The sequence below is a fragment of the Phyllobates terribilis genome, unplaced genomic scaffold, assembly GCF_046119375.1.
Source record: "Phyllobates terribilis strain yellow unplaced genomic scaffold, ASM4611937v1 Scaffold_4__5_contigs__length_816908805, whole genome shotgun sequence".
Classification (NCBI taxonomy): domain Eukaryota; kingdom Metazoa; phylum Chordata; class Amphibia; order Anura; family Dendrobatidae; genus Phyllobates; species Phyllobates terribilis.
The window spans coordinates 6,335,985-6,355,720 of NW_027362764.1; the positions used below are offsets into that span (position 1 = coordinate 6,335,985).

Genomic DNA, 19,736 nt, shown 5'->3' on the forward strand with positions numbered 1-19,736 from the left:
GTTTTACTCATCCCCCTGCGTCTCTGCCAGGGGAAATCTGCTCGCACCTACCTGGCCAGCATTTGTGTACTGACCAAAAGGGGAATAAGGTAGAAGGTGAAGAGAGGCTTTAGAGGAATGGCCAGTATCTATGACATCCTCAATATTTCCCTGACACAGACATTTATCCTTTCTCTGTCCTAGACTGCCATTGATGTAAACAATACCCCCTAAACTCCTCTAGACCACCATCGATGTAGACCATACCCTACAGTGGAACCTGCGGAAGCGCAGCTCGTGTGCACGTACGCCGGTGATTGACTTTACTAGTAGAGACAGATGTGAAATCCTCGCCGCAGCTTCTGACGTCACCTTTATTACAGTATGAACACGAGAGACATATATACCACTGATTGTTCCCATTTTACTTTAGAGTGAGGTAAGCGCAGTGCCCTCTAGTGGCAGAGCCGGTGACAAGGCGCCCTCTGGTGGCAGCGCCGGTGACTAGGCGCCCTCTGGTGGCAGAGCCGGTGACTAGGCTCCGTCAGGCAGTTCTTACATGGCCGTCAGCATGGAGGGGGGTTTGTTCTTCGTGCTGCTGGTGATTACTCCGGCTCTCTTCTTGCTCGGGGTGAGCTGAGCCTGAGCGCGGGTGTAGTTGTGCTGCACGGAGAGATAATAATGTATTATTATTATTATGCCGACGTGGTCACATGACAGTACCGTCACCAGTAATATCAGCACTCGCCTTTCGATCGGTTGTGATTCTCGCGTTGTTGAATGGGAGCGACCCTGGCGGCTGCATTAATAACTCCTGCTGAAGCTTGTCGTATCTCTCCTGCTCATCTTCACCCTGTAAAATGTAAGACGATGAAAGGTGTTAAATACACTGTGCTGCTGGGGGGCTGCCCGGGCTTTGTTGTGCCCCCCTCCGTCCTCAGAACCTGATTGCAGTTGGAGACACTGGAATGGTGGGCTCTCGTCTCCGGCGTCTGCTCTGCTCTCAGTTCTGGTGACTCCTCTGCCTTGAGTTCAGTCGTCTGAGACAGTCTGGTTGCTAAGGACGAGCTCCCTGACAACGATTGTTACAATGTATCTCTCTCTGGACCCGGCTGATGACATCACATGAATGGCTGAGATATCAGGTGACCACAGGCTGCACCTCTATCTATGGGGAGGAGCAGACCCTCACTAGGCATCATCAAGGGTCTCAGGGGGCAACCACAGGCTGCACCTCTATCTATGGGGGTAGCAGACACTCACCATGAATCATCGAGGGTCTCAGGGGGTGACCACAGGCTGCACCCCTATCTATGGGGGGGCAAACATCAGTGATCATCGAGGGTCTCAGGAGGCAACCACAGGCTGCACATCTGTCTATGGGGGGAGCAGACACTCACAAGTGATAATTGAGGGTCTCAGGGGGTAACCACAGGCAGCACCTCTGTCTATGGGGAGGAGCAGACGCTCACCAGGGATCATTGAGGGTCTCGGGAGAAGACCACAAGCCGCACCTTTGTCTATGGGATGGGGGGACAAACATCAGGGCTCATCGAAGGTCTCAGGAAGCGATCACAGGCTGCACCTCTGTCTATGGAGGGAGCAGACACTCACCAGGGATCATCAAGGGTCTCACAGGGCAACCACAGGCTGCACCTTTGTCTATGGAGGGAGCAGACACTCACCAGGGACAGCAGCTTATTAACAGGGATTATCGAGGCTCTCAGGGGGCCGGAGACGTTCACAGAGTTCTGCACACCCTCCGGGATGACGAACAATTCATTGTACCAGACCTCGAACTCTGTAAGATGAGATGTTATAATGTTATTAATCGCCCCTGGACAGGAATATTCCATCACCAATTCTGCCCCGTAACCCCTCGTAGATAATGTTGTGTCTCCATAGTGATAACTCAGCGACTAATACAGACTACTATCGCCGAAATCCACTTCCAAGATTGGTGTCCTGTCTGTGCCATGCTTTACCCTGCTGTTCTGCTCCTTTAGAACTCAGCTATGATCATTAATTCCTGCTATGTTATACAGGGCAGCAAAGCCGAAGACAAACTTATCGTTGTCCTACTGATAGGCGGTTCTAGCTCTCCCCCATGCATTAGACTGTAGCTCTGCTTGTTTTACATAGGAGGAAGGTTATATACAACAGAAGACTAAACGACAGAAAACTACCACCGTCCAGATTTGAACTATAATACAGGCCTGGGTGGGCGCCAATCTTCAGTTGGCTCTTTTATGCCTAAGGGGAGATCTGCCCCCACACCCCTGTGGTGGCATCATGTGGGCTCAGGCTCCACCCTTCATGTTTTTATTAAAATAACTAACTTCCGCGATAACTTATCCCAGTTGCTTGCAGAAGCCCAAAAGTGATACCATATTTTCTGTTATGAATTTACCTTTCCGTAGAGACCACGCATGGCGTACCTGCAATCCATTATTCTGGTGCTTTTGCACTACAGTTCCACGGATGGGTTTACAGAGGCAGGAAAATGTCCCTATCGTTCCCTAGCTGACCCTGTCCTAAAAATATGGGTCCCATCATTATCGGATGTATGGAACCTTAGTTATTCCATATTTAGTTTTCAGCTCTGAAGAGTCTGGAGACTTTTGTTAAACTCTCTTTGAAACCCTGGGAATGAAATTTCAACAGGTATCTGTAGATTTATCGCAAGCCTGCGTCTAATTGTCCCCTGCCTTTGCCAGGGGAAATCTACTCGCATTTTAAGTAGGTTGGTGGCACCTATCTTGCCAGCATTTGTGTACAAGGCCTTACTCATGAGTGTGATAATTGGGGTTTTGTGCTGAGATTTACATGGAGACGGCTCTTGTACTGACAAGTGGTCGATTGCTAGCTCTTGTCTTGTGACAAAAGGTGGATAAAGGAGGGGTGGAGAGGGGCTTGGGAGGAAGACTTCTTTATTTTCAATATTTCCCTGACCACATTGTACTGTATACAGGGTAGCACGGTGGCTCAATAGTTAGCACTGTACTACATATAGGGCAACATGGTGGCTCAGTGGTTAGCACTGTACTATACAGTTATATGAAAAAGTTTGGGCACCCCTATTAATCTTAAGCTTAATGTTTTATAAAAATTGGTGTTTTTGCAGCAGCTCTTTCAGTTTGATCTATGTAATAACTGTTGGACACAGTAATGTTTCTGCCTTGAAATGAGGTTTATTGTACTAACAGAAAATGTGCAATCTGCATTCAAACAAAATTTGACAGGTGCATAAGTATGGGCACCTCACCAGAAAAGTGACATTAATATTTAGTAGATCCTCCTTTTGCCTCTAGTCGCTTCCTGTAGCTTTTAATGATTTCCTGGATCCTGGATGAAGGTATTTTTGACCATTCCTCTTTACAAAACAATTCCAGTTCAGTTAAGTTTGATGGTCGCCGAGCATGGACAGCCCTCTTCAAATGATCCCACAGATGTTCAATGATATTCAGGTCTGGGGACTGGGATGGCCATTCCAGAACATTGTAATTGTTCCTCTGCATGAATGCCTGAGTAGATTTGGAGCGGTGTTTTGGATCATTGTATTGCTGAAAGATCCATCCACTTTGTAACTTCATATTTATCACTGATTCTTGAACATTATTGTCAAGAATCTGCTGATACTGAGTGGAATCCATGCGTCCCTCAACTTTAACAAGATTCCCGGTGCCGGCATTGGCCACACAGCCCCAAAGCATGATGGAACCTCCACCATATTTTACTGTGGGTAGCAAGTGTTTTTCTTGGAATGCTGTGTTTTTTTGCCGCCATGCATAACGCCTTTTTGTATGACCAAAAACAACTCAATCTTGGTTTCATCAGTCCACAGGACCTTCTTCCAGAAAGAAATTGGCTTCTCCAAATGTGCTTTTGCATACCTCAGCTTCTCCTTGTGCAAAGTGCGTTGTATAGTTGACCGATGCACAGTGACACCATCTGCAGCAAGTTGATGCTGCAGCTCTCTGGAGGTGGTCTGAGGATTGTCCTTGACTGATCTCACCATTCTTCTTCTCTGCCTTTCTGATGTTTTTCTTGGCCTGCCACTTCTGGCCTTAACAAGAACTGTCCGTGTGTTCTTCCATTTCCTTACTATGTTCCTCACAGTGGAAACTGACAGGTTAAATCTCTGAGACAGCTTTTTGTATCCTTCCCCTGAACAACTATGTTGAATAATCTTTGTTTTCAGATCATTTGACAGTTGTTTTGAGGAGCCCATGATGCCACTCTTCAGAGGAGATTCAAACAGGAGAACAACTTGCAAGTGGCCACTTTAAGTAGCTTTTCTCATGATTGCATACACCTGGCTATAAAGTTCAAAGCTCAATGAGGTTACAAAACCAAAAAAAGTGCTTTAGTAAGTCAGTAAAAAGTAGATAGGAGTATTTAAAACAAGAAAATGATAAGGGTGCCCATACTTATGCACCGGTCAAATTTAGTTTGAATGCAGATTGCACATTTTCTGTTAGTACAATAAACCTCATTTCAAGGCAGAAACATTACTGTGTCCAACAGTTATTACATCTATCAAACTGAAATAGCTGCTGCAAAAACACCAATTTTTATAAAACATTAAGCTTAAGATTAATAGGGGTGCCCAAACTTTTTCATATAACTGTATGTACAGCAGCACGGTGGCTCAGGGTTAGCACTGTATTATATATAGGGCAGCAACAGTGGCTCAGTGGTTAGCACTGTACTGTATATAGGGCAGCACGGTGGCTCACTGGTTAGCACTGTACTGTATATAGGGCAGCACGGCTCAGGGGTTAGCGTTGTACTGTATATAGGGCAGCACGGTGGCTCAGTGGTTGGCACTGTACTGTATATAGGGCAGCACGGTGGCTCAGTGGTTGGCACTGTACTGTATATAGGGCAGCACGGTGGCTCAGTGGTTGGCACTGTACTGTATATAGGGCAGCACGGTGGCTCAGTGGTTGGCACTGTACTGTATATAGGGCAGCACGGTGACCAGTGGTTAACACTACTGTAGGGCAACACAGTGGCTAGTATTGTACTATATATAGGGCAGCACAGTGGCTCAGTGGTTACCACTGTACTATATATGGGGAAACAATGGCTCAGTGATTAACACTGTACTATATATAGGGCAGCATGGTTGCTCAGTGGTTAGCACTGTACTATAGGGCAGCACGGTGGCTCAGTAGTTAGCACTGTACTGTATATATGGCAGCACGGTAGCTCAGTGGTTAGCACTGTACGGTGGCTCAGTGGTTAGCACTACTATACACAGGGCAGCACGGTGGCTCAGTGGTTAGCACTACTGTATATAGGGCAGCACGGTGACTCAGTGGTTAGCACAGTACTGTATATAGGGCAACACGGTGGCTCAGTAGTTAGCACTGTACTGTATATAGGCAGCACTGTGGCTCAGTGTTAGCACTGTACTACATATAGGGCAACGTGATGGCTCAGTGGTTAGCACTGTACTTTGGCTTAGTGGTTAGCAGAGTACTATATATATCGCAGCACGGAGTCTCAGTGGTTAGCACTGTACTATATACAGGGCAGCATGGTGGCTCAGTGGTTAGCACTACTGTATAGGGCAGCACAGTAGCTCAGTGGTTAGCACTGTACTACATATAGGCAGCATGGTGGCTCAGTGGTTAGCACTACTATATACAGGGCAGCACGGTGGCTCAGTGGTTAGCACTACTGTATATAGTGCAGCACGGTGGCTCAGTGGTTAGCACAGTACTGTATATAGGGCAACACGGTGGCTCAGTAGTTAACACTGTACTGTATATAGGCAGCACAGTGACTCAGTAGTTAGCACTGTACTACATATAGGGCAACATGGTAGCTCAGTGGTTAGCACTACTACATATAGGGCAATATGGTGGCTCAGTGGTTAGCACTGTACTGTGGTTCAGTGGTTAGCACTACTATATACAGGGCAGCACAGTGGATCAGTGGTTAGCACAGTACTGTATATAGGTCAGCACAGTAGTTCAGTGGTTAGCAATGTACTACATATAGGGCAGCATGGTGGTTCAGTGGTTAGCACTACTATATACAGGGCAGCACGGTGGCTCAGTGGTTAGCACTACTGTGTATAGGGCAGCACGGTGGTTAGCACAGTACTGTATATAGTGCAGCACAGTGGCTCAGTGGTTAGCTCTGCAGCCTTTCAGTGCTGGGGTCCTGGGTTCAAGGAGCAAGGAGTTTGTATGTTCTCCCTGTGCTTGCGTGGGTTTCCTCCAGGTTCTCTGGTTTCCTGTAACACTGCAAACTGATAGGGATTGTAGATTGTGAGCCCCATTGGGGACAGTGATGATGTCTGTAAAGCGCTGTGGAATTAATGGCGCTATATAAGTGACATAAAGAAGGTGTCTGCTCCTAGATGGAATCGGTGCCCTCCAGAGTCCATCACAAGGACGGGGGGCACGGTCTGTTATAGGCAGCAGATTTCACAGCCCCCGGGGTCCGCAGCTCACCTGTCAGCAGCCGCTGCCGGCACTGATCCACCAGCTTGTGGCAGTACTGCACCTCGGCCTTCAGATCCTGCAGCTCGTCGCGGTCGGCCCGGTACTGCTTCTTCAGGTCCTTGAGTCTGCAGATCCACCCGAACTCCTGCTCATCGATGATCACCTGCCCCTCATCACTGATGTACGCACCTGAAGGGAGAGACCACAGGAGGGCGCTACACACCGTACACAAGGGGGCACTGCAGGTAACGCTGGCACCCACATTACAGTAACTCATGCTGGGACCTGTAGTCCTCCTCGGGCTGGGTGGTCACCTTGCTTCTCCCGCTCCAGTTTGGCCATGTGGAGGCTCTGGGTGGTTGCGTCAATCTCCTTCTTGATGAGGTTTATCCGCTGCGTCACCTCCTTCAGTTTCCCTCGCTGCTCGGCCAGGGTGGACTTATTCTCCTTGAATATTCGGTTCAGGTCGCCGCCTCTTTCCGCCTTGAAGTCTTCGAACGCTGCTGCTTTGGGTGGAGGGGTCCTGCGAGGGGAGCAGCAGAGACTGAGAAATGCTCGCATCTATGAAGTGCCCTGAAAGGGTTAACGGTTACAGCTCAACCATCAGTATGAGCCATGAAAATATTCACCTGCAGTGTAAAGTATAGTGTAAGGACAGAAAAGCAACCCCAGCCTCTTATGAGTGGAGTTCAGACTCCGGCAGACAATGCAACCAAGCAGACCACCTCATACCCCAATAGAGGTGACCGGGACTACGACTGTACATCCACGCTACACCAGAAGCCTAGAGCTATCATGTACTACCACTCTCATCCACCCCACACACTACGACTCTCACCCGGGCCGGCCGGCCTCCTCTTTTGCAGCCTCTGATCGCTGGGCGTCCATAGCTGCGGGTTCCTGCTGCTCTTTGATGGCCGGCTCCTTCACATCCGGCTCCCGGGCAGACAAGGACGTCATCGTTTTCGTAGGTGACGTGGCTTCTAGCTCCCTGGCGGGGGCCGGGCTCACTGCCCCCTCTCTGCGGCTAGTGGGACTTACGGAGGAGGAGAGCAGAATGTGAATACTGGAGTGCGGAGCGCGGCATTCATCTGCGGAGTGCGCCGGAGCCACCAAGCACGTCACTAAAGTGCCGCATGGGGGGCAGAAACATGACCAGTGAGCACAAGTGCAGAGATCAGCGGAGGTCCCTCCTGTGGCCCCCGCACACGTCAGACCTTCCCGAGCGTCCCCCGCACACACGTCAGACCTTCCCAAGCGTCCCCTCCTGTGGCCCCCGCACACGTCAGACCTTCCCGAGCGTCCCTTCCTGTGGCCCCCGCACATGTCAGACCTTCCCAACCGTCCCCTTCTGTGGCCCCCGCACGCGTCAGACCTTCCCATGCGTCCCCTCCTGTGGCCCCCACACACGTCAGACCTTCCCGAGCGTCCCCTCCTGTGGCCCCCGCACACGTCAGACCTTCCCGAGCGTCCCCTCCTGTGGCCCCCGCACACGTCAGACCTTCCCGAGCGTCCCCTCCTGTGGCCCCCGCACATGTCAGACCTTCCCGAGCGTCCCCTCCTGTGGCCCCCGCACACGTCAGACCTTCCCATGCGTCCCCCGCACATGTCAGACCTTCCCGAGCTTCCCCTCCTGTGGCCCCCGCACACGTCAGACCTTCCCGAGCGTCCCCTCCTGTGGCACCCGCACACGTCAGACCTTCCCATGCGTCCCCCGCACATGTCAGACCTTCCCGAGCGTCCCCTCCTGTGGCCCCCGCACACGTCAGACCTTCCCGAGCGACCCCTCCTATGGCCCCCGCACACGTCAGACCTTCCCGAGCGTCCCCTCCTATGGCCCCCGCACACGTCAGACCTTCCCGAGCGACCCCTCCTATGGCCCCCGCACACGTCAGACCTTCCCGAGCGTCCCCTCCTGTGGCCCCCGCACACGTCAGACCCTCCCGAGCGTCCCCTCCTATGGCCCCCGCACATGTCAGACCTTCCCGAGCGTCCCCTCCTATGGCCCCCGCACATGTCAAACCTTCCCGAGCGTCCCCTCCTGTGGCCCCCGCACACGTCAGACCTTCCCATGCGTCCCCCGCACACGTCAGACCTTCCCGAGCGTCCCCTCCTGTGGCCCCCGCACATGTCAGACCTTCCCGAGCGTCCCCTCCTGTGGCCCACACACATGTCAGACCTTCCCGAGCGTCCCCTCCTGTGGCCCCCGCACACGTCAGACCTTCCCGAGCGTCCCCTCCTGTGGCCCACACACATGTCAGACCTTCCCGAGCGTCCCCTCCTGTGGCCCACACACATGTCAGACCTTCCCGAGCGTCCCCTCCTGTGGCCCCCGCACACGTCAGACCTTCCCGAGCGTCCCCTCCTGTGGCCCACACACGTCAGACCTTCCCGAGCGTCCCCTCCTGTGGCCCCCGCACACGTTAGACCTTCCCGAGCGTCCCCTCCTGTGGCCCACACACATGTCAGACCTTCCCGAGCGTCCCCTCCTGTGGCCCCCGCACACGTCAGACCTTCCCGAGCGTCCCCTCCTGTGGCCCCCGCACACGTCAGACCTTCCCGAGCGTCCCCTCCTGTGGCCCCCGCACACGTCAGACCTTCCCGAGCGTCCCCTCCTGTGGCCCCCGCACACGTCAGACCTTCCCGAGCGTCCCCTCCTGTGGCCCCCGCACACGTCAGACCTTCCAGAGCGTTCCCTCCTGTGGCCCCCGCACACGTCAGACCTTCCCGAGCGTCCCCTCCTGTGGCCCCCGCACACGTCAGACCTTCCCGAGCGTCCCCTCCTGTGGCCCCCGCACACGTCAGACCTTCCCGAGCGTCCCCTCCTGTGGCCCCCGCACACGTCAGACCTTCCCGAGCGTCCCCTCCTGTGGCCCCCGCACACGTCAGACCTTCCCGAGCGTCCCCTCCTATGGCCCCCGCACATGTCAGACCTTCCCGAGCGTCCCCTCCTGTGGCCCCCGCACACGTCAGACCTTCCCGAGCGTCCCCTCCTGTGGCCCCCGCACACGTCAGACCTTCCCGAGCGTCCCCTCCTGTGGCCCCCGCACACGTCAGACCTTCCCGAGCGTCCCCTCCTATGGCCCCCGCACATGTCAGACCTTCCCGAGCGTCCCCTCCTGTGGCCCCCGCACACGTCAGACCTTCCCGAGCGTCCCCTCCTGTGGCCCCCGCACACGTCAGACCTTCCCGAGCGTCCCCTCCTGTGGCCCCCGCACACGTCAGACCTTCCCGAGCGTCCCCTCCTGTGGCCCCCGCACACGTCAGACCTTCCCGAGCGTCCCCTCCTGTGGCCCCCGCACACGTCAGACCTTCCCGAGCGTCCCCTCCTGTGGCCCCCGCACACGTCAGACCTTCCCGAGCGTCCCCTCCTATGGCCCCCGCACATGTCAGACCTTCCCGAGCGTCCCCTCCTATGGCCCCCGCACAAGTCAGACCTTCCCGAGCGTCCCCTCCTGTGGCCCCCGCACACGTCAGACCTTCCCGAGCGTCCCCTCCTGTGGCCCCCGCACACGTCAGACCTTCCCGAGCGTCCCCTCCTGTGGCCCCCGCACACGTCAGACCTTCCCGAGCGTCCCCTCCTATGGCCCCCGCACATGTCAGACCTTCCCGAGCGTCCCCTCCTGTGGCCCCCGCACACGTCAGACCTTCCCGAGCGTCCCCTCCTGTGGCCCCCGCACACGTCAGACCTTCCCGAGCGTCCCCTCCTGTGGCCCCCGCACACGTCAGACCTTCCCGAGCGTCCCCTCCTGTGGCCCCCGCACACGTCAGACCTTCCCATGCGTCCCCTCCTGTGGCCCACACACATGTCAGACCTTCCCGAGCGTCCCCTCCTGTGGCCCCCGCACACGTCAGACCTTCCCGAGCGTCCCCTCCTATGGCCCCCGCACATGTCAGACCTTCCCGAGCGTCCCCTCCTATGGCCCCCGCACACGTCAGACCTTCCCGAGCGTCCCCTCCTGTGGCCCTCGCACACGTCAGACCTTCCAGAGCGTTCCCTCCTGTGGCCCCCGCACACGTCAGACCTTCCCGAGCGTCCCCTCCTGTGGCCCCCGCACGCGTCAGACCTTCCCGAGCGTCCCCTCCTGTGGCCCCCGCACACGTCAGACCTTCCCGAGCGTCCCCTCCTGTGGCCCCCCGCACATGTCAGACCTTCCCGAGCGTCCCCTCCTGTGGCCCCCGCACACGTCAGACCTTCCCGAGCGTCCCCTCCTGTGGCCCCCGCACGCGTCAGACCTTCCCGAGCGTCCCCTCCTGTGGCCCCCGCACACGTCAGACCTTCCCGAGCGTCCCCTCCTGTGGCCCCCCGCACATGTCAGACCTTCCCGAGCGTCCCCTCCTGTGGCCCCCCGCACATGTCAGGACCCGTTACCTCTCACCTAGACAGATCCTTTGATTTCCGGCGTTTGGACTTTTTTGCGGACACGGAACGGTTCGTCTTGGAAGAAAACGGAGCGACTCCGATGCCAAAGCTGCTGCCGTCCATCTCCCCAACCAGATGCCCATCTGCGTCCAGCACGCCAGCCTGGAGGAGAAACACGTGGTAAGGGGATGCGGACGGCACCGCGGCACAACAATCCAGACACGGCTATCCTGTGGGAAGCTGGCGGACAACATCTGCTCCTGACGGGGCAACATAAGTCCAAGGTTTCGCCAAGATCAGACCTCAGGGGCCGATGTCTCCGGGTCTGTAATGCCCCCTGTGCCCTCTAGTTCAGTGCAGCTCTGCTGTTTTGGAGGTTGGGGGCCTCTTAGTCCCCATTGCAGAGCATCAAGTTCACTGCGTGAACCCAACCTCTGTACGGGTTATGTCATCTATACGGGACATGAGTTCACAGCGGGATGGGGCGGTTATATCGGCCTTTCTTACGGCTCTGGCTGCCACCATGTTATTTTATACTGCGCTCCCAGGAGTAAAGTAATGAACCCGAATACTCGCCCCCTGCATCGGCGCCACTAGTCATGTCCAGGTCTATCGAAGCTCGCGTGACATTGTCATATAAGCGCTGCAGCCAATTAGCGGTAGCATCACTTGCGCTTCCGTGGGATGAAACTGGGACGTCCATGGGAGATGTAAGCGCTGCAGCCCGTTAGCTTCCAGCACTTACATCACATAACAAGGTCACGTGACATTGCTAGTTTGGGAGAGGCGTATAAAGTTTTCTTATTTTACTCGGTGTAGGAGGGGGGTGTCCAAGTGGTGGATAACTCCTTTGAGTCGTTGCCCCATGCGATTGCATCACCCGTGCTGCCAATGACACAATGTAGCGAGTCTCTCCATGTTTTGATCACTTAGATCATGATTGACCAGTGAGATCAGAGTAATCTCAGATCTCGGCAGTTGTGTGGGCGGCAGGCTGTCAGTCCGGTATCATGCTGTCAGTCCGGTGTCCGTCCAGTGGCCTGTCGTACTGTTAGTCCCGTGTCCCGTCATGCTGTCAGTCCGGTGTCATTCCCGTGTCCCGTCGTGCTGTCAGTCCCGTCGTGCTGTCACTCCCGTGTCCCCTCGTGCTGTCAGTCCCGTCGTGCTGTCACTCCCGTGTCCCGTCGTGCTGTCACTCCCGTCATGCTGTCATTTCCGTGTCCCGTCGTGCTGTCAGTCCCGTCGTGCTGTCACTCCCGTCATGCTGTCATTCCCATGTCCCGTCGTGCTGTCAGTCCCGTCGTGCCGTCACTCCCGTGTCCCGTCGTGCCGTCACTCCCGTGTCCTGTCGTGCTGTCAGTTCAGTGTCAGTCCGGTATCCTTCCTGTGTCCTGTCGTGCCGTCAGTCTGCTGTCCTGCCCGCGTTATCACTACGCTGGTGATTAACCCCAGGCTTCATCGCTATCAATGGTAGGCTCATGCCATCAAGGGGTTAAGTGAGTTCACCTTATATATAACAGATGGTAAGCCGTTGCTTTACACTGCAGCTGCACTCTTCAGACCAGGCTAGTTGCTCAGAATACCCTGTATTAGTAGGGGTGTCCCAAGCTACCAGTCTGTGATCGCCCGGACCCCGTCACTCACCTTCTGGGCGGCAGCGATGGCGGCATAGTCGTTCCGATCAATCATGGTGTACTTCTCCCTCAGCCGCAACTCCACCGCCTGCTCCTGATGGCTGAAGCACAGCGACCGGATCAATCCCGGACCCTCCATGTCCACGCTCCGGCGTCCCCTCGCACGCCCACGTTTAACCCCTTAGAGCACGTGCAGATTAGACACAGATCATGGGATAGGTGTGAACATTGGAGTTAATCCATGTCCCAGCCCCATCAGGTCCAGAGGAAAAATCTCACATGGAAAAAGTAATCTGTGAGAATCAGCAGCCGGTGACCTATCCCTGCAGATCCTGGAGAGCAATCAACGTCTAGTGCTCCCCGTGCTTTACACTGCAGCTCTGCTCCATAAGGGAACATCTACTATCAGTGACTCCAGCTGAGCTGAACTGACTATGGAAGTCTGAATAGCACCGCTCGTTATAGAGGACAGCCCCGCCAGCTGCTCTGCCCCATGCTTTACACTGCAGCTCTGCTGCTGTACAGAAGTACAAGTAGGAGGGCAGAAGACAGAGGTGATTGTACAGGGAAGGGGGTGGGCAGAAGGTTATAAACTACAGGAAACGAAACCACCAGCGATAAACTGCAACACAGACATAGGGGAGGAGCATCCAGAAGGGGAGGGGCTTGTATGAGAAGATGGTGCCTCTACCAGGGGAGGGGCTTGTATAAAGAGGTGAGCCTCCACAAGGGGAGGGGCTTGTATAAGGCGGCTGAGCCTCCACAAGGGGAGAGGCTTGTATAAGGAGGCTGAGCCTCCACAAGGGGAGGGGCTTGTATAAGGAGGTGAGCCTCCACAAGGGGAGGGGCTTGTATAAGGAGGTGAGCCTCCACAAGGGGAGGGGCTTGTATAAGGAGGTGAGCCTCCACAAGGGGAGGGGCTTGTATAAGGAGGTGAGCCTCCACAAGGGGAGGGGCTTGTATAAGGAGGTGAGCCTCCACAAGGGGAGAGGCTTGTATAAGGAGGTGAGCCTCCACAAGGGGAGAGGCTTGTATAAGGAGGTGAGTCTCCACAAGGGAAGGGGCTTGTATAAGGAGGTGAGCCTCCACAAGGGAAGGGGCTTGTATAAGGAGGTGAGCCTCCACAAGGGAAGGGGCTTGTATAAGGAGGTGAGCCTCCACAAGGGAAGGGGCTTGTATAAGGAGGCTGAGCCTCCACAAGGGAAGGGGCTTGTATAAGGAGGCTGAGCCTCCACAAGGGGAGAGGCTTGTATAAGGAGACTGAGCCTCCACAAGGGGAGAGGCTTGTATAAGGAGGCTGAGCCTCCACAAGGGGAGGGGCTTGTATAAGGAGGCTGAGCCTCCACAAGGGGAGGGGCTTGTATAAGGAGGCTGAGCCTCCACAAGGGGAGAGGCTTGTATAAGGAGGTGAGCCTCCACAAGGGGAGAGGCTTGTATAAGGAGGCTGAGCCTCCACAAGGGGAGGGGCTTGTATGAGGAGGCTGAGCCTCCACAAGGGGAGGGGCTTGTATGAGGAGGCTGAGCCTCCACAAGGGGAGGGGCTTGTATGAGGAGGCTGAGCCTCCACAAGGGGAGGGGCTTGTATAAGGAGCCTCAGCCTCCACAAGGGGAGGGGCTTGTATAAGGAGGCTGAGCCTCTACAAGGGGAGGGGCTTGTATAAGGAGGCTGAGCCTCCACAAGGGGAGAGGCTTGTATAAGGAGGCTGAGCCTCCACAAGGGGAGGGGCTTGTATAAGGAGGCTGAGCCTCCACAAGGGGAGGGGCTTGTATAAGGAGGTGAGCCTCCACAAGGGGAGGGGCTTGTATAAGGAGGTGAGCCTCCACAAGGGAAGGGGCTTGTATAAGGAGGTGAGCCTCCACAAGGGAAGGGGCTTGTATAAGGAGGCTGAGCCTCGACAAGGGAAGGGGCTTGTATAAGGAGGCTGAGCCTCCACAAGGGGAGGAGCTTGTATAAGGAGGCTGAGCCTCCACAAGGGGAGGGGCTTGTATAAGGAGGTGAGCCTCCACAAGGGGAGGGGCTTGTATAAGGAGGCTGAGCCTCCACAAGGGGAGGGGCTTGTATGAGGAGGCTGAGCCTCCACAAGGGGAGGGGCTTGTATAAGGAGGCTGAGCATCCACAAGGGAAGGGGCTTGTATAAGGAGGTGAGCCTCCACAAGGGGAGGGGCTTGTATAAGGAGGCTGAGCCTCCACAAGGGGAGGGGCTTGTATGAGGAGGCTGAGCCTCCACAAGGGGAGGGGCTTGTATAAGGAGGCTGAGCATCCACAAGGGGAGGGGCTTGTATGAGGAGGCGGAGCACGAAAGCGGCTGTAGTCACTCACTTCACAATCATCTTGAACTGGGAGAAAACCTCCTGGATCTGTCTCAGGTTCACAATCTGGAGGAAAGAATGAAGGGTTAATAATAGCGTCTGCGCCGGCCGCGCTCATCCAGGTGTCGGCGTCTCACATCGATCTCGTCCAGCGTCCCGTCCAGATACCGGTGGACCTGAGTGCGGATCTCAGCCATCTGGGCATCGGTGAAGGGCTCGTGGCTGGAGGGGGGGCGTCTGCTCTGAGAATATAAGAACAGGACCCCCATAACGTTACATAGACGTCACACCGTATCCAGCTCCAGCCCCTCAATATAAGCAGAGCTGCAGTATAAAGCACAGGGCACAAGAAAGCAGTGCAGAAGATGTGTGCAGACCAAAAATACACCAGTGCAATACGCCACGAACAGCACTAATTGTATCAAGTAGTTACTCCAGTCACATCCAGAGCTGCATTCACTATCCCCCAGTCACATCCAGAGCTGCACTCACCATCCCCCAGTCACATCCAGAGCTGCACTCACCATCCCCCAGTCACATCCAGAGCTGCACTCACCATCCCCCAGTCACATCCAGAGCTGCACTCACCATCCCCCAGTCACATCCAGAGCTGCACTCACCATCCCCCAGTCACATCCAGAGCTGCACTCACCATCCCCCAGTCACATCCAGAGCTGCACTCACCATCCCCCAGTCACATCCAGAGCTGCACTCACCATCCCCCAGTCACATCCAGAGCTGCACTCACCATCCCCCAGTCACATCCAGAGCTGCACTCACCATCCCCCAGTCACATCCAGAGCTGCACTGACCATCCCCCAGTCACATCCAGAGCTGCACTCACCATCCCCCAGTCACATCCAGAGCTGCACTCACCATCCCCCAGTCACATCCAGAGCTGCACTCACCATCCCCCAGTCACATCCAGAGCAACATTCACCATCTCCCAGTCACATCCAGAGCAACATTCACCGTCCCCCAGTCACATCCAGAGCTGCACTCACCGTCCCCCAGTCACATCCAGAGCTGCACTCACCGTCCCCCAGTCACATCCAGAGCTGCACTCACCATCCCCCAGTCACATCCAGAGCTGCACTCACCATCCCCCAGTCACATCCAGAGCTGCACTCACCATCCCCCAGTCACATCCAGAGCTGCACTCACCATCCCCCAGTCACATCCAGAGCTGCACTCACCATCCCCCAGTCACATCCAGAGCTGCACTCACCATCCCCCAGTCACATCCAGAGCTGCACTCACCATCCCCCAGTCACATCCAGAGCTGCACTCACCATCCCCCAGTCACATCCAGAGCTGCACTCACCATCCCCCAGTCACATCCAGAGCTGCACTCACCATCCCCCAGTCACATCCAGAGCTGCACTCACCATCCCCCAGTCACATCCAGAGCTGCACTCACCATCCCCCAGCCACATCCAGAGCTGCACTAACCATCCCCCAGTCACATCCAGAGCTGCACTAACCATCCCCCAGTCACATCCAGAGCTGCACTAACCATCCCCCAGTCACATCCAGAGCTGCACTAACCATCCCCCAGTCACATCCAGAGCTGCACTAACCATCCCCCAGTCACATCCAGAGCTGCACTCACCATTCCCCAGTCACATCCAGAGCTGCACTCACCATTCCCCAGTCACATCCAGAGCTGCACTCACCATCCCCCAGTCACATCCAGAGCTGCACTCACCATCCCCCAGTCACATCCAGAGCTGCACTCACCATCCCCCAGTCACATCCAGAGCTGCATTCACCATCCTCCAGTCACATACAGAGCTGCACTCACCATCCCCCAGTCACATCCAGAGCTGCACTCACCACCCCCCAGTCACATCCAGAGCTGCACTAACCATCCCCCAGTCACATCCAGAGCTGCACTAACCATCCCCCAGTCACATCCAGAGCTGCACTCACCATCCCCCAGTCACATCCAGAGCAACATTCACCATCTCCCAGTCACATCCAGAGCAACAGTCACCATCTCCCAGTCACATCCAGAGCAACAGTCACCGTCCCCCTGTCACATCCAGAGCAACAGTCACCATCCCCCAGTCACATCCAGAGCTGCACTCACCATCCCCCAGTCACATCCAGAGCTGCACTCACCATCCCCCAGTCACATCCAGAGCTGCACTCACCATCCCCCAGTCACATCCAGAGCTGCACTCACCATCCCCCAGTCACATCCAGAGCTGCACTCACCATCCCCCAGTCACATCCAGAGCTGCACTCACCATCCCCCAGTCACATCCAGAGCTGCACTCACCATCCCCCAGTCACATCCAGAGCTGCACTCACCATCCCCCAGTCACATCCAGAGCTGCACTCACCATCCCCCAGTCACATCCAGAGCTGCACTCACCATCCCCCAGTCACATCCAGAGCTGCACTCACCATCCCCCAGTCACATCCAGAGCTGCACTCACCATCCCCCAGTCACATCCAGAGCTGCACTCACCATCCCCCAGTCACATCCAGAGCTGCACTGACCATCCCCCAGTCACATCCAGAGCTGCACTCACCATCCCCCAGTCACATCCAGAGCTGCACTCACCATCCCCCAGTCACATCCAGAGCTGCACTCACCATCCCCCAGTCACATCCAGAGCTGCACTCACCATCCCCCAGTCACATCCAGAGCTGCACTCACCATTCCCCAGTCACATCCAGAGCTGCACTCACCATCCCCCAGTCACATCCAGAGCTGCACTCACCATTCCCCAGTCACATCCAGAGCTGCACTCACCATCCCCCAGTCACATCCAGAGCTGCACTCACCATCCCCCAGTCACATCCAGAGCTGCACTCACCATCCCCCAGTCACATCCAGAGCTGCACTCACCATCCCCCAGTCACATCCAGAGCTGCACTCACCACCCCCCAGTCACATCCAGAGCTGCACTCACCACCCCCCAGTCACATCCAGAGCTGCACTCACCACCCCCCAGTCACATCCAGAGCTGCACTCACCATCCCCCAGTCACATCCAGAGGAACATTCACCGTCCCCCAGTCACATCCAGAGCTGCACTCACCATCCCCCAGTCACATCCAGAGCTGCACTCACCATCCCCCAGTCACATCCAGAGCTGCACTCACCATCCCCCAGTCACATCCAGAGCTGCACTCACCATCCCCCAGTCACATCCAGAGCTGCACTCACCATCCCCCAGTCACATCCAGAGCTGCACTCACCATCCCCCAGTCACATCCAGAGCTGCACTCACCATCCCCCAGTCACATCCAGAGCTGCACTCACCATCCCCCAGTCACATCCAGAGCTGCACTCACCATCCCCCAGTCACATCCAGAGCTGCACTCAGCACCCCCTAGTCACATCCAGAGCTGCACTCACCACCCCCCAGTCACATCCAGAGCTGCACTCACCATCCCCCAGTCACATCCAGAGGAACATTCACCGTCCCCCAGTCACATCCAGAGCTGCACTCACCATCCCCCAGTCACATGCAGAGCTGCACTCACCATCCCCCAGTCACATCCAGAGCTGCACCTTACCAGGGTGTCGTGGATGGCCAGCTCCCGCCTCAGGTGCTCGATCTCTTTCTGCAAGTTCTTACAGACTCGCTGAGGATGGAAGAGAAATTTGAAATTAATAAGGGTTTTCGGGGAGACATGAGGTTCTCCGGTCTGTGGGGGCCCCTCTGTGCCCCGTATTTATTAACATGGAGAGATTATTCAGGTTTGTGTGTCAGACGGGGCCACACTGTCTGCAGGCCCCCCACTTATGTGTTGGGGCCACACTGTGTCTGCAGGCCCCCCACTTATGTGTTGGGGCCACACTGTGTCTGCAGTCCTCCCTCTTCTGTGTTGGGGCCACACTGTGTCTGCAGTCCTCCTCTCTTCTCTGTTGGGGGCCACACTGTGTCTGCAGTCCCCCCTCTCTTCTGTGTTGGGGCCACACTGTGTCTGCAGTCCCCCCTCTCTTCTGTGTTGGAGGCCACACTGTGTCTGCAGTCCCCCCTCTCTTCTGTGTTGGGGCCACACTGTGTCTGCAATCCCCCCTCTTCTGTGTTGGGGCCACACTGTGTCTGCAGTCCCCCCTCTCTTCTGTGTTGGGGCCACACTGTGTCTGCAGTCCCCCCTCTCTTCTGTGTTGGGGCCACACTGTGTCTGCAGTCCTCCCTCTTCTGTGTTGGGGCCACACTGTGTCTGCAATCCCCCCTCTTCTGTGTTGGGGCCACACTGTGTCTGCAGTCCCCCCTCTCTTCTGTGTTGGGGCCACACTGTGTCTGCAATCCCCCCTCTTCTGTGTTGGGGCCACACTGTGTCTGCAGTCCCCCCTCTCTTCTGTGTTGGGGCCACACTGTGTCTGCAGTCCCCCCTCTCTTCTGTGTTGGGGCCACACTGTGTCTGCAGTCCTCCCTCTTCTGTGTTGGGGCCACACTGTGTCTGCAGTCCCCCCTCTCTTCTGTGTTGGGGCCACACTGTGTCTGCAGTCCCCCCTCTCTTCTGTGTTGGGGCCACACTGTGTCTGCAGTCCCCCCTCTTCTGTGTTGGAGGCCACACTGTGTCTGCAGTCCCCCCTCTTCTGTGTTGGAGGCCACACTGTGTCTGCAGTCCTCCCTCTTCTGTGTTGGGGCCACACTGTGTCTGCAGTCCCCCCTCTTCTGTGTTGGGGCCACACTGTGTTTGCAGTCCCCCCTCTCTTCTGTGTTGGGGCCACACTGTGTCTGCAGTCCTCCCTCTTCTGTGTTGGGGCCACACTGTGTCTGCAGTCCCCCCTCTCTTCTGTGTTGGGGCCACACTGTGTCTGCAGTCCCCCCTCTCTTCTGTGTTGGGGCCACACTGTGTCTGTAGTCCTCCCTCTTCTGTGTTGGGGCCACACTGTGTCTGCAGTCCCCCCTCTTCTGTGTTGGGGCCACACTGTGTCTGCAGTCCCCCCTCTTCTGTGTTGGGGCCACACTGTGTCTGCAGGCCCCCCTCTCTTCTGTGTTGGGGCCACACTGTGTCT

At 56.0% G+C, this 19,736-nt stretch overlaps 1 protein-coding gene across 2 annotated transcripts in view; it reads right to left on the minus strand.

The window, feature by feature from the left end:
* Window positions 1-321: 321 nt before the first annotated feature.
* The window catches only part of KIF9 (kinesin family member 9), a 74,445-nt gene continuing 55,030 nt past the window's right edge, over window positions 322-19,736 (minus strand). For both annotated transcript variants that reach the window (XM_073677101.1, XM_073677099.1), the window contains 11 exons: window positions 18,281-18,349; window positions 14,885-14,989; window positions 14,758-14,813; window positions 12,448-12,538; window positions 10,820-10,965; window positions 7,279-7,476; window positions 6,755-6,963; window positions 6,450-6,629; window positions 1,665-1,780; window positions 728-832; window positions 322-642 (listed from right to left, as the gene is read on the minus strand). In XM_073677101.1, coding sequence (XP_073533202.1) covers window positions 535-642; window positions 728-832; window positions 1,665-1,780; window positions 6,450-6,629; window positions 6,755-6,963; window positions 7,279-7,476; window positions 10,820-10,965; window positions 12,448-12,538; window positions 14,758-14,813; window positions 14,885-14,989; window positions 18,281-18,349 — 1,383 coding nt within the window. In that variant the 3' untranslated portion in view covers window positions 322-534. The remainder of the gene's footprint in view (window positions 643-727; window positions 833-1,664; window positions 1,781-6,449; window positions 6,630-6,754; window positions 6,964-7,278; window positions 7,477-10,819; window positions 10,966-12,447; window positions 12,539-14,757; window positions 14,814-14,884; window positions 14,990-18,280; window positions 18,350-19,736) is intronic.